The sequence below is a fragment of the Acomys russatus genome, chromosome X, assembly GCF_903995435.1.
Source record: "Acomys russatus chromosome X, mAcoRus1.1, whole genome shotgun sequence".
Lineage (NCBI taxonomy): Eukaryota > Metazoa > Chordata > Mammalia > Rodentia > Muridae > Acomys > Acomys russatus.
The window spans coordinates 84,476,294-84,491,111 of record NC_067169.1 but is presented as its reverse complement, the minus strand read 5'-3'; the positions used below and the strand labels follow the sequence as shown (position 1 = coordinate 84,491,111).

The window sequence follows — 14,818 nt, the reverse complement described above, 5'->3', positions numbered from 1 at the left end:
AGAGCAGGAGAGGAAGGAGTGGGTACGAAATGCAAGAGGGCACTAATTGAGACTGCACCGGCCAGCTGGTGCCCTGCTGTCTGTACCCTTAACTGCTCAGTTTCTAGGTTGTCCTTGGCCTTAACAGGCTGATGAGTGCCAGGTGCCCAGCATTGTTGTGTTACGCTGAGCAGTAGCCCACTGTTTCCTCTTTGCTCCTTCAACATTTGCTATGAAATGGTATTGGATCCAGATGGAGCGGATCCAGTAATATGTGGCAGAATAATGGAATGCTCAGTGAAAACAGGAAGAAGTCGGGAGATGGAGTCTTGGTCCTGCTGCCAGGTAGCTGAGTAACTTTTGGTTGGTGAACTGAACTGTCCTGTGAAGACTACATGTTCTCTAAGGATTTCGAGCAGTACAACTTGCCTGAACCCATGACTATAGGGAACTTGTTCTTGGAGGACTCCTATTATAGTTTCTAACAGACTGTATTATTAGCTTTGTCTATTTCATGAGGCTGCTTTCATGAGGTTCATCTATGATAAAAGGTAACTCTATATTGGAAATAGTGAAATACCATGGAAAATGAAAATGATGAGTGATTAACAGATATCTCCCCCCAAAGAGACCATGTAATGATCAACACTAAAATAGTTCAGTTTAAATGAATATATGACAGATTACAGTGGGCTAATGAACTCATGTGTGCTTATATGTATTGTAGAGAAATAGGCATGCAAAAAGTACTTAACATTGGTTGGTTAAGCAGGTAGGCTGTGGGGAAGAAGTACGTTACGTTTCTTCCCAATAATCCCCTCTCTGCTTATCCATGGCTTCCCCCAAAAATCCTTAGAGAGAAGTAGATAGTGGATCACTCACTTTTCTCTGTTGTGATCACCTATGTCATGATCAAAGAATGAACTGGAGCATGGAAACCTACTCAGAAGGGAAAATGTCATCTTGACCCAGTGGGAAAATGTGGGAATATAAGCGTATGACACAGGTGCTTCTTGCACCTGTTTTCACAGGTGTGTATAATGTTATAGGTGGCCACTGCATACCTTTATCTGGTAGTCACCTCTTCTCTACATCCAATATTTTCATTCATGTCTTCCTTATGGCCTTTTACTATTCGTTCTTCCTTACCTTACAAAGGTAAATAGGCAAGAGAGGAAAGCATGTAGAAAGGTACAGTAGAGGAGGAATAAAGATGCAAGATATTTTGGTAAAATAGCAGGGAGAATTCATGTCCTTCTGTCTATTTCTTAGTTATCGTAGAGCTCACTTTGTGTTTCATCCCTTAGTTACCTTTAGTCCCCTGACAGTGATAACCATAAAATTATCAACCAGCCATACAACATAACCATCATCCTCTCTGTCGCCAGCCCCAGCATCTAGGACTGACAATAATGTTAGAAAGAACAGTAAATCAGTAGGCAAGACTGAATGGCTCGAACATGCCACAAGAGTTAGAGTAATAACACAGGTCTTGTATTTATGAAATTCCAATTATCGACTTGATTGCCATGGAAAGGGGGGGGGCGAATAACATGACATTTGTTGCAAACACAAGACAACTTATTCAGGTCCAAATAGCAGATAAAAATCCAAAACAGCCTCACCAGCCTAGATAGGACCAAATCCTAGTACTTCAGTAACTTTATTATGTCTTCCAGTAGATTAAATTTCAAGCTGTGGAAAGGTTTCAGAATTAAGGGAAGGCTTAGTACCCCCCTTACTAAGACTTACTCACTTTAGACAAAACAGATGTTTTTCAATGGCAGCAGCTCTGAATCACCAAGATCCAAATGGGAGAAAGAAGAGGAAGGAGGAAGGAAAACAAGCAAGGGTTTTCACTGCAGCAATTTGGGAACCTGCTCATTCTTGTGCTTAAAGCTTCTGAGAAAACTCGCTGAAAGGAAGCCTCCATTGACAGGAAATTCTTGAAACTGGTTAGTGGATGTAGGAAGCCTCCAGTGAGAGGAAATTCCTGAAACTGGTCAAATGGCTATATGTCTAGTGATGGGTATTGGCTATATTCTGGGATGTGACACAGTCAAAAGAGATTGGGCTTTTGAAGTGGACAGTGCCAACTTCAGACAGTAAGTTTCTTTCATAATTTGTGACCTTAGACAAGTTGTTTAAACTCAACTTCAGTTTCTTCACATACATAATGGGATCATTTTGAGGACTAAACAGAAGATTCCATGCAAAGGACCTGGCTCCCAGTAAATGCTCAATAAATCTTGAGTATTTAGTGGTTCAAGCTGTTTTTTTTTTCTCAAAGCCTCATGACTAAGTATATTGGGACCAGTCTTCTAGAACTTGATAGGAAGAGTCAGTTAGCTGCTCCACACAGAGGGATGTGCCCAAGTGATGAGTGGGGAAAAAACTAGAAATTCCTTTCAGGGTCCTTTTATCTAGAATATGTGTAAATATTTAAGGCCTACTAATATTTGGTATTTGGGTTGACCTTGGTATGCCTGTTTCTTCCACATGGAGGGTTACCATCACATTAAAATGAGGAACTCTGAGGAAAGCATGCCAATCCACCATTTGGTGCCATGTGGTACTGGAGCACATTGTTTCACTCACACTTAGCACACTATAATGTAGTTCAGTTTATACATGGCTGCTTAAGCCTATTCTTTCAACTTGTAGTACCTTTATATCAATCGTCTTAAGCTGTTCAACCAGTTCATCCAAAGCTAGGTAAACTAACCCAAGCAAAATGACATTCCTTAAAAGTTCTACAACAGTATAAGTAACAGTTTTTTTTTTTTTTTAAGAACAGCATTTTTATAAAGCTGAATATCATGGGCTGTGCTCCAGTTCACTGAGCTGAAGCTGTGAGCAGATATTTAAGCTTTATTTCTCAGTTGGTGAAAAATCATTTTCTTTTTTAAAAATATATTTTATTAATTTATTCATATCACATCACAATTGTTATCCCATCCCTTGTATCCTCCCATTCCTCCATCCCATTTTCCCCTTACCCCCCTCCCCTATGACTGTGACTGAGGGGGACCTCCTCCCCCTGTATATGCTCATAGGGTATCAAGTCTCTTCTTGGTAGCCTGCTATCCTTCCTCTGAGTGCCACCAGGCCTCCCCATCCAGGGGACGTGGTCAAATATGGGGCACCAGAGTTCATGTGAAAGTCAGACCTCACTCACCACTCAACTGTGGAGAATGTTCTGTCCATTGGCTAGATCTGGGTAGGGGTTCGAAGTATACTGCACGTATTGTCCTTAGCTGGTGCCTTAGTTTGAGCAGGAACCCTGGGCCCAGATCCGCCCATCATACTCTTCTTGTAGGTTTCTAGGACCCTCTGGATCCTTCTATTTCCCCATTCTCCCATGTTTCTCCCACCTAGAGTCCCAATAGGATGTCCTCCCCTCTGTCCCACTTTCCTGGTAAGTGAAGACTTTCATGGGACATGCCCCTTGGGCTAGTGTCCAGATATAAATGAGTATATACCACTTGACTCTTTCTGCTTCTGGGTTAACTCACTCATTATGATCATTTCTAGTTCAATCCATTTGTCCACAAATTTTGGGAATTCCCTGTTTTTAACAGCTGAGTAGTATTCCATAGTGTAATAAGAGTTTTAGAATGTGTGTTCAAGCTTTTTTTTTTTTCTTTGTTTTTTTCCCCTGATGTAAATCTTCAACCCAAGTAGTTTGGAAAGCACTGGTTTACATAAAGAAAGAAGCTGCTGTCTTTGGGGTCTCTGATTTTCTCTGCACCCCAGCATGCCTCTCTCCCCCTCTGTCTGCTTCTCTCTGCTTCTCTCTGCTTCTCTCTGCTTCTCTCTCTCTCTCTCTCTCTCTCTCTCTCTCTCTCTCTCTCTCTCTCTCTCTCTCTCTCTCTCTCTCTCTCTGCCTCTCTTTGTTTCTCTTGCTCCCCTGCCTCTTTTGGCAGTTGTTTTTTTTTGTAATCATTTTGTTATAATGCACAGCGATTATAATTTCATGAGGACTGTTTCTTTATATTAGTGTGTGTTAATTATACAAAATGGGTTTCATTTTACAAACTTCATTGCTTGATAGTAAAATTTGCCCTAGAGAGTTAAGATAAATCTAGTTCAGGAAACCCAAGAAAATATTACATAGTATTTATTTATAGTATATAATAATAATAATGATAATATAATACTACATTCTTCTGTGTTGATGTAATTCTTGAAGAAGGCATACCTTACTTGGTGAAATAGGTTCATTTCTGTAAAGTTATCTACAATCCTAGGTCATATGGCAGCTACCCAAAAGGGAGTTAACCTAGTCTGATCATTCCTCTTGACATTTTGGAATTTATTACTTTTAACAGGATGTTTACACATATCCATGTGTTATTTAGTATTCTACTTACTGCAAGCAGAGGACCCTTTACCTGAAATGCTCAGGATCAGATGTGCTTCCAATTTTGCATGGTTTTCCAGTGTTGGGGAATTTCCATACCTAATATGAATCTGAAATCTGAAACACTCTTTTTTTTTTTTTCTGAAACACTCTTAAAATCTAAAACCTTTTGAACTTTCTGTTGGTGCTCAAAAAGCTTTGGATTTTGGAGCACTTTGGACTTTGGGTTTTTCTCAGTAGAATAGTCAGCCATCTACGATAGTCTCTGCTGTCCTCACAAATGACAGTAAATGCTTCACAGATATTTTGAAAATGAAAGAAAGTGACATGAAGGCTTTTCAAAACTGCTTGTTAAAATCTTCTCATAGTGCATCTGAAGGATTAATCTTACTGCTGTACTTCCCATCCTTTCGCCAGACCAATCCCTGGGTATGAACTTAGCAAATATTACCTGCTGTCAGAGTTCTTCAGCAGGCACTATTTATTAAACATCTAGTGTATGCAAATCTCTTTTGTAGTTATTATTTATCCTTTTTATTTTATTATTTCTTCTGCAGTTGTCATTTATTCTTTTGTTGTCATAGTAGCACTGTGAGACCTGGGCCTGGTCTGCTGAGAGGAAGGGTGCTACAGGTCTAAGCTTGGCCCTTTAATCACACAATGGGAAGATTTTAACAAGCATCTTTGGAAAACATTTGTTTCTTTCATTTTTCAAAATATTTATTAAGCAGTTACTGCCATTTATGAGAAATGCAAAGGTACTGTTATTATCTTCATTTTATAAATGAAACTTCCATAGGTTAAGATAGCACACAGCTAGTATACAGTGAAGCCAGTATCCACAATGCAAGGATTTCTGATTCCAGGACCCAAGCTCTTGACCACGCTAATATATTAGGTTTTATACAACTGCATGATAGTGCTCGTGTGCTAGCTGCAACTTCAGTTTTGCACTTTAGGTGCTGTTTTTAGTGGCTCCACCATTGAGACGTGCTTTCAGTAGCTGCAAAAATATATTCATTCAGGAATATAAACAAAGTTTGGCAATTCTAAGCATTTTAAGAAACAATTCATTCAGAGAAAGACAAGTGTGAAGGTGCTTGCCTGTAATCCCAGCATTTGTAAGGCTGAAGCAGGAATATTGTGAATTGGTAGCTAGTCTGAGCTACATAGTGAGACACTGTTTGAAGAAATTGAACAAGTTGGGTGTGGTGATGCATGCCTTCAACCTCAGGACACCTCTAGTCCTATGCAAAGGCATGTAGACTTCTAAATTCAAAGCCAGCCTCGTCTACAATAGCAAATTCCGGGATAGCCAAGGCTACAGAGTAAGATTCTGTCTCAAAAAACAAAAACAAAACCCAACAGCAACAAAAGGTAAGTTATAGTACCTTAGCTTAAATGAGGGTGTACTCCTTGGAAGATTTTAAGTCTGCACCAGCTTATTATTGTATTGCAGTCACTTAGAATCAGAAATAATCTTGATTTGAACCTTGCCAAAATGGAAATTATTTTCCAAACCCACACAGTCTTTCCTTTCCAATATGACGAGAGTAGTGTTCTTATCGTGTGTAGTAATGAATGACTCAAATTCATGTTGAGTCTTAAAGATGAACCTGACTCATAAAGTGAAAAGTAAATTACCATTTACTCTGGCAGAATATATTTTAAAGATTTTCATCAGAAAAAGTAAAATTAAAAAAAAAATGGTTTCAAGTTGTTTGTTTCCAAAACCAGGGTAGAGTAATGCTGAAACTCCTCAGAGAAAGCACTATGTGGACACTGCGTAAGAGGAAATGAGCTATATCTGCCATATGCACACTTAGCCATCTGTTTCTTTAGGTAGCAGTATTTTACAATATTCATCTTGCTCTACTAAATCAAATTTACAGCCAATCCCTCTAGTTTATAAGGAAAAAGCTTGCAGCCTACAGAGAAGATTCTGATGATACCGTTGCCCAAAGAGGAGATTCCTCAAAGAGCACAGACTTTTAAAACATGATTTCTTCTTTCTTTTTTTATTTTTATTTTTTGAGACTATGATATAAATATGCAGGCATTTTAAGAATCCAAGAACCCTAATAAAAGGCCAGCAGGGTGATAGCACTCCCGAAGGCTTTTTCTTTTTTTCCCTCCTGTCAGCCCTGCTCTTTTATTAAATTAATTAATTTATTTACTTTACATCCTGCCCATAGCCCCCTCTGTCCTCTCCTCCCATTTCCAACCTCCCTCCCTCTTCACCCACCCCCCCTTCCCTATTCTTCAGAAAAAGGGAGCCCCACCGACCTCAACTCATCAAGTCTCATCAGGACTGAGCCTCTTCCCATGTGGCTTTGGGAGGCAGCCTCTCTTCCCCACCCCAGCCCCTTACTAGGGGACCCACAGGAAGCCTGAGCTGCCCATCAGCGCCATCTGTGTAGAGAGCCAAGGCCCAGTCTATGCTTCAGAGCCCCTGTGGTTAGTTCAGCCCTATACTTTCTATCCTAGCCCTCTGTTCTTTTTACCATTCTTTATGAATTGCCCATTATTATAGCACACTAAAATGGGCATCAAAATTCACCAACAGAAATGTTTCTTATGCAGCCAGTAGGTTGCCTCTATAACTATTAAGGAAATAGCACTTTGTGGTCAGGTAACTGTGCATATGATGTAGAGTTGGAAATTTCCTTTCCCTGCACAGCCTTCACCAAAAGCAAGTTCTCTTTCCTCTCTCCTGCTGGCAGTGTGCTTAGGTTGGAGCAGTACTTACATATTTGCATTTTGTTGTGTGTCCCATTGTTTCTTGAATTTGAAAAAGCTAAAACACACTACTCAATGAGAAAAGGAATCTATATATAAATTTTCAGATGTAGGTTCGGGATTCTAGGTTTCTAAGTTTCTGAGGGGCAAGCACATCACATATGCATTCTGTTCCAGGGGTCCTAATGCTTGGAAATGACAAAACAAGACATTTCCTAATGGCCTAAACCTCTCAGAAAGAATTTTTAAAAATGCACTTTTCACTTGCTTCTCTTTACCTATTTCAATAGCAGTGCTTAATTGTAGATTTAATTACTTGCGCTGCAAAATGGCTGTCTATAATAGGAAGCCCCTGTCACTTTGGTAACTTCCCACTGCTTAACTGATTAACGAACCCTGTTTTGGGAAGCGAATGAATGTCTCGACAGGTGTATTTCAGTCATTGCTGTTGCCTGTAATAATATTACTTAGGATGAGCCTCATAATAGCTAATGTTGTACCTCTTTTCAGCTATGTTTTGTTTCATTTTTAGCAGACACTCACACAAACCTCTTCATTCCTTGATAGCTGAAGTCTTCTTTTCTTAACGTATTCATTGAAGTGCTGTTTGACATTAGATATTAACTTTGACAGATGTTAACTCTGCTTCCCAATTATGTGAAATGTGTGCTTGGGAAGGTGCCAGCTTGAACTGAATACATTTGAATGTGGTATTTGAACTAAATCGTTTTTTAAACCTTTCATATCCATCATCTGGCTGATGGGGCAGCCAGCTGATTTTGTGCATAAACATATTGGTTATTTTCCCTAGTACTATTTAAACATTAGAAAATGGCTGCCTATCACTTCAAAGAGAAGTGATTTCATTATCAGTTTACTACTAGATCCTCTTGTGGGTTTCTTTAACTCCCTAGAATTTAAATTGGCAGATACTCATTGAGTGTAAAATGTTTTCAATGGACAATATTAATAATTTATTCTTGCAGATTTCCAATAGCCAAGAAATCTAGGAATGTTTGCCATTTGGCTACTAATGAATGCCCCTGGAAGATTGTGTATCTTGGTTTAGGCAGAGACACTGCGGGTTTGAGATCAGAATTGCCAAGTAAGGCATGTGTATCGTTTTCAAATGTCAAAGGATAACCTATTCAAAAGTAAAGAATAACATGTGGATACTAGAAAGAATTTTGGACGTGACCCTAAAAATTTGAGTTATAGAATTAACTTCCTTTTTAGGCTTCATTGGGTCACCTCATATATGTCATTGCCCAACTTCAAACTGCAGTGTCCTCTCCAAATCCCATGGTTTATCAGTGTGTATAGTGTATTCTAAAAAGAGCTTGCTTGAGATAAGCTGGATTCTCTTGTGTATCAGCTGGTCACACCAGCCTGACAGCCGGGAGGTTAGTGTCCAGCTCAATTTTTATCTCTTTAGGATCCCTTAAATCCTTGCTAGGCTTCCATTGCCAGTGTATTTCTCCACGTATTTGCATTGAGAGCCATTGATGTTTCTCTGCTCACAAATTTAATGAAAAGTTACTTAGAGATGGGTGAAAATGTGACTACCAAAATTTTTGTTTGAATTTTTTGATACAATCAGACGATTCCCATCCTGACTAATGTCCCTTTATTTATTATTTTGGAGCTTTGAAGCACTGTGTTTGAATCTTAGGCTAGGGAAGTACTACTGTCATTTTCTATCCATTCTTACCTCACTTGTTGTTCTAAATATCCCTTTTTTTCCTCTTAAATCCTAGAGTGACTGAGCAGCAAGGCTCCACAGCATGAGAACAACTTGTTCCATTTTCGGTACTTGAAATATGCATCCATTTGAAATAGGTTAAACTTTATTGGAGTTGAATTACTACCCCTTTGCCAGTCAGTTTATGAAATAAGGCAGATCGAGTAACTTACTACAATGTACTGAGAAATTAACAGTATAGTAATTTCATTACATGTATTATTTTAGTGAAGAAAAAAAAAAGATAGGGCTGGATGCAAAATGTATTTCCTTAAAACAGGCCCAGAATTGTACAAAACAGCACACAAACAGAAAGCAATAGATGACAACAAACATTGGTGAGGTTGTCAAGAAATGGGGACCCTAATATATTGCAGGTGGGACTGCACAATCATCGGGCCTTTGTAGGAACTCTCACAAAGTTAAAGACAGAAGTACATTTTTATTTTAAAGATTTGCTTATTTGATGTGTGTTTTCCTTGCAAGCATGTCTGTACACCAGATGTGTGCCTTGTGTCCTATAGAGTTCAGAATTGGGCATCAGATCCCCTGGAACTAGAGGGATACTGGAGTTGCAGGTGGTTGTGAGCTCCCAGGTAGGTGCTGGGAATCAAAACCTTGTCCTCTAGGAAGAGTAGCCAGAGCTCTTTACTGCTGATGAGCCATTGCTCCAGCTCAGCAGAATTGCCTTAATGACAAGTAATTCTACTTATAAGTTACATACCCAAGAGAAATGAAGAATTGTGTCTTTATTAAAACTTATGTAGATATTTACAACAGCACAATTCATAATAGCTCAAAGATGAAAACAGTCTAAATGCTCATCCATCCATGAAAAAGAGCAAAATATGTTTTTTCATATAATGAAATACTATTAGATAATAGAAAAGATAAAGTGCTGACACACAGATGAAGTCCCAGAAGCATTATGCTAAGTGAAATAAACCAAACGCAGAAGGCAATATTTTTATTTTTAAATATTGTTTTTACTTTGTTGTAAGTCTAATTCTACATATATGAAATAGCCAGCATAGGCAAATCCGTGAAGGCAAAAAGTAGATTTGTGGTTACCAGGAAACTGGTATTAGAGAAAACTTAGATTCATTGTCAATGATTTCTTTATGAAGTAATGGAATACTCTAATATTGAGTAAGACATAGCTGTACAACTCTAAATATACTAAAACTCATCAAATTGAGTACATTAAAAGGGTGAGTTTAGTGATATGTGACTACTATAATAAAAACAAAAGTAAGTATGTTATAGCATAACTATTTGAAATTATAAAAGTATGCTTAACTTATATTTTATGCCAGGGACTGGAGGAAAGAGAAGAATGGGAAGTTAATGTTTAATGGGTATATTGTTTCAGTTGAGGAATCGGTGAATTTCTGGAGCTCGATGGTGGTGAGAGCTGTGAATATACTTAATTTTACAGGAACACAGATCTTGAGAAATGATTAAGACATTGTTTTATGAGTACTTTACCACAATTAAAAAAAAAAAAACCCTTACCTAACTCCAAGAATTGTGTTTCATATGATACTAAGTATAAAGATGTTTCTTTCTTTTCGTTCTTTTTAATGGGAAGACTGAAAACTGTGATTGCCCTTTTGCTTATGCTGGGGATACTTCTGCAAGATATTAGTACTTTCTAACAGTGTCTGTGTGTAATAGAGGTAGTTAAATATATGTATGTCTTCAGCTTGCCTTTGGATGAGAGCTGGAGAACATTTTTTAAAGAACTTTACTGTCAAGAGGAAAATAAAAGGAGCCAAACCATAGGCAATTTATGGTGTTGAATTGAAAAATAGGGAAATGCTGCCTTCAGAGTGTGAGTTTACAACTTCCCAATTTCCTTGGTTGATCTTGACTTCTTGAATGACAAGGGCACTTATACTTTATAAATATATAACATCTCTGTATCTTCCTAAGTGGATTTTCTTTTGTATCGTGGGATGGGACCAAAATGCACTGAAATTTTAAATGCAGTGAGTTTCAGAAATGCCAAGGAGGGGACAGAAAGTGGGAGGGAGAAAAAAGGGTACATAACGAGAACCTGTATTAAAAATACAAAAAGTGCAAGGAGTCGCTTAAAAGGGAATTAAATTATTTCTGATGGTCATGGGACTTTGTTATTTCTGAGTTTGTAATATAGATTATATTACATATACATATTATATATTATACATATAAAATATAGAGAATGAACCAGTGAAAAGGGTTCCTAACATACTGTGTCAATAGTTCCATTTATATGTTAGATAATCAGAGGTATGTTTTGCTTGACCAGGAAGTGGTTTCCTATAAAAGTACAAGGAACATGGTGTATGTGACAGACAGAGAGAAAGTAAAGGGGGATGGGGGAGAGTGCCATTGATTCAGCTCTTCTACTCTTGGAAGAAGACTGTTTTTTATCCTTTACAAGGGTCTCTCCAGAGTTTGGCACAGTAGTACTTGATTAAAGGGTCTAATCAGAGTTGATGTACACAGAAACTCAGAACTCCACTGATAGGATTAATGACCTCATGCTCTCCTAATCAGACTTCTGTTATACAGATGAGCCCTTTTTCTTGTAGTTCCACGGTTTTTTAACCCCGTCTTCAATTGTCCTTTATAGGGCACACTGAATACTTTTATTTTTAGTCTGTGATTTAAATGATTACTTTCATTTTCTTTGATTTTTTTCTTGATGAAAAATTCATCTTTTTGAGTTATTTAATGTTCTGTGGTAACTATTGCAACTTGTATTAACTTTTTTACATTTTACAATGTGATTTTCAATATAAGCTGTCAGTTATATATGATAATATATACATTTTTTCTCTTCTAATCATTGGTTCAGAGGCCTTCCAACATATTTTTTATACTCTAGTTTTTTTTTTTTTTATTCTCCTCAAACATAAATCAAGCACGTTCTGCTTTTAAAGATAACATGGAAAGACATAAAGAAACTACTCTTTGGGAGGTTGAACTCTGCACAGTTGAAGTAGTCCCAAGATTGACCAGGAAACAGAATCTGTTAAATGAAAAATAGTGACTTGTAAAGTCTCTGGGATTTAAAATGCCTTTGATGATCACTTGTGCATCTTTCATACATTTCCAATTCTTCTTGGTTATTTATGTCTTTCAAATGATTGTTAGTATTTGAACTTAGGAACCTTACTACCCACTGATGACTTTAATCGCTGCTCTGTCTTCAACAGTGCCCTTAAAGACAGCCGTTTTCCACCAATGACAAGGGATGAGCTGCCACGGCTTTTTTGCTCAGTGTCTCTGCTCACTAACTTTGAAGATGTCTGTGACTATTTGGACTGGGAGGTAAGATTGATTATAGACACCTTACATGAAGGTGACTCCTGAGTAGATGTTAACAACTGGGTCCAGAAAATAAGGCTTTCCATCCATTCTAACACAGAAATAAAGCTCCCCATAGAACAATGAAATATGAGCGAAGGATTTTATAAATGGCAGTGTACCCTGTGGTGTTGGAATCTCCGAAGTGAATGTGGTGTTCACTTTTATCCTCCTGCCTCACCTAAGCACCCAATAAAGGCTGTTAATAAGTAGTGAGAAGGACTGGCTGGAATCTGTTTCTCCCTGTATCTCCATTCCGTTCCAGTGCACTGTGCTGTCCCCACCGCCAATGATCAGGCAGTCAGAACACACATGTTAGAAAGAAGCAACAAGAGGTAGCACAGTGGGCCACTTGGGAGGAAGCAGTTTGGGACAACAGCAGAGTCTTAGTAAACTAGAATGAAATAATGTGAATTTATTTGCGGCTACATTAATATACACGTTTGAAATTACCTTGACAATACTGTTCTATCCAGAGTATGTCTATGCATCGCCATCCTCAGAGAAACCCATAATTAATCATATTTTTGGTCTGTTTTACTAAGTGGGATTCAAAAGTTCTCATGGTGATTTACTTTGGGGGTTGAAATACTGGAGTGGCGGTCATGCCTGTCTTCTTGAATACCAGCTGTGTTTCAGACTGTATTCTAAAAGTACTGCAGTGACAAGATGATGCAGACAAATATATATGTAAGGTATAAAGGAACTAGAGGTAGAAGAATGAAACAAGGGGAATTTGTTGATAAATGGATTCCTCTTGCACCCCACTTATGAACAGGGTTCCTGTATCCTTACAAGAGTATTTCCTTCTGCAGGTTTTGAAGAATCATTTCTATTGGTACTGAGATTGCCTTGGAAGTAGATCGTTGTCCTCACAGTTAACTGGCCTTGAGTTTTAGTTTTGCTTTCTCTGTTATCTCCTGTGAGACTACCAATGGTTTGATCCACTGCTGTTTACTACTTTTGTGCACAGAATAAGATTCTGGAGATTCGTCTCAGAAGAGCTCCGATAGGAATGACTTTTGTGACACCAGAGCTATTTTATAACTTTTTGTGTAGAAGAGGATGAAAATGTCCGTTCTGGGTCTTTTGATAAGCTTTCCGTGTCATTATCAGAACATGAAAGCATCCTAGGATCTTTATAAAGGAAGAAATGAAATAATTTTTTTCCTTTTTTTTTTTATTAATTTATTCTTGTTACATCTCAATGTTTATCCCATCCCTTGTATCCTCCCATTCCTCCCCCCCCCATTTTCCCATTATTCCCCTCCCCTATGACTGTTCCTGAGGGGGATTACGTCCCCCTGTATATGCTCATAGGGTATCAAGTCTCTTCTTGGCTACTTGCTGTCCTTCCTCTGAGTGCCACCAGGTCTCCCCCTCCAGGGGACATGGTCAAATGTGAGGCACCAGAGTACGTGAGAAAGTCGTATCACACTCTCCACTCAACTGTGGAGAATATTCTGACCATTGGCTAGATCTGGGAAGGGGTTTAATACTAGGAAATTTGAAAAATGTCAACTCTTTTATAGAACTAAAATTTTCTACTTTATTTTGTGTTGAGTTTTACATTCCTATGTGATGCTCCCTGCCTTCTTCTCTTCTTTCCCTCTATCATCAACCTTTTTGTTTGTTTGCTTGAGATAGGTTACCCAGACTGCCCTCAAACTCAAGACCCTCCTCTTACCCTCTGCCTTCTGGGTAACAGGATTACAGGTGTGCTTCATAACACCAGGCCTGTTCAGGTGTTTTCGGGGTTTTGGTTTTTCGTTTGTTGGTTGGTTAGCTTTTTTAAAAGAGAAGTTTACTGCTGTTAAGGAACTATCCCCAGTAGTTTTTACTTAATGGCTCCAATTCATGTCCCCACTGATGAACATTTACTCTAGTCTACATGGCTATTTTTACTGTTTCAGGACTATTGCTTTCTTTTCTCTATGCAGAGTTTAATTTTTCCTTTCTAGATTGAAAAATGTCATGTATACAGTGGTGGTGTGGTAACTGAACATGGGGGAAGGGGATGGGAAAGGTACAGTACTTTTACTTTTACTTGCAGCCACGGAGTTGAAAATACAGTCTGAGCATGTGTAAACACATGAATACGTTTTATTCGTGTATGCATATTAAATAAATGTGTATGTATTTCACAGGAAAAAAATTGAGACCCCCAACCATTGATAGCTAGATATGAATAAGCACAGAATTAGTAACATCACCTCTAGTTCACATCAAACACTCAACAGCTTTCACCTTGCTACTTGGCTTTGATGTTCATAAGATGCATCTGTTTTCTGCGCAGTGGATGGGAAGTTCGACACTTGAAATATTAGCACTATGTATTCTGTCAAGTGCTATTTATCTTTTGTGGTCACTATCTGCCAGCTTGAATCTCTGCAAGATTCTATATTCTTTCGACTTGATGTTTGGGAGTGTAAATATTTTACTTATTATGTAACATTCTCTTGTTGAATTAAAACAATACACATGGTTTTGTTGTTTCAGTATATCAGCATTTGAAAGTGAATTACACACTGCTGGAATGCCTGTCCTAGGAGAAAAAGACTATCTCTTTCTGTTATTTCATCACTCTTTAAAATAAGACCCTGGAAACTTCTAAGAATGATATTCTCAAAGATTAACAT

General features: G+C 38.2%; 1 protein-coding gene across 2 annotated transcripts in view; it reads left to right on the top strand.

Annotated features, from left to right (window-relative positions):
* Ammecr1 (AMMECR nuclear protein 1) overlaps positions 1 to 14,818 on the top strand; it is a 112,975-nt gene that overhangs the window by 80,721 nt on the left and 17,436 nt on the right. For both annotated transcript variants that reach the window (XM_051140890.1, XM_051140889.1), the window contains one exon: positions 12,029 to 12,143. In XM_051140890.1, coding sequence (XP_050996847.1) covers positions 12,029 to 12,143 — 115 coding nt within the window. The remainder of the gene's footprint in view (positions 1 to 12,028; positions 12,144 to 14,818) is intronic.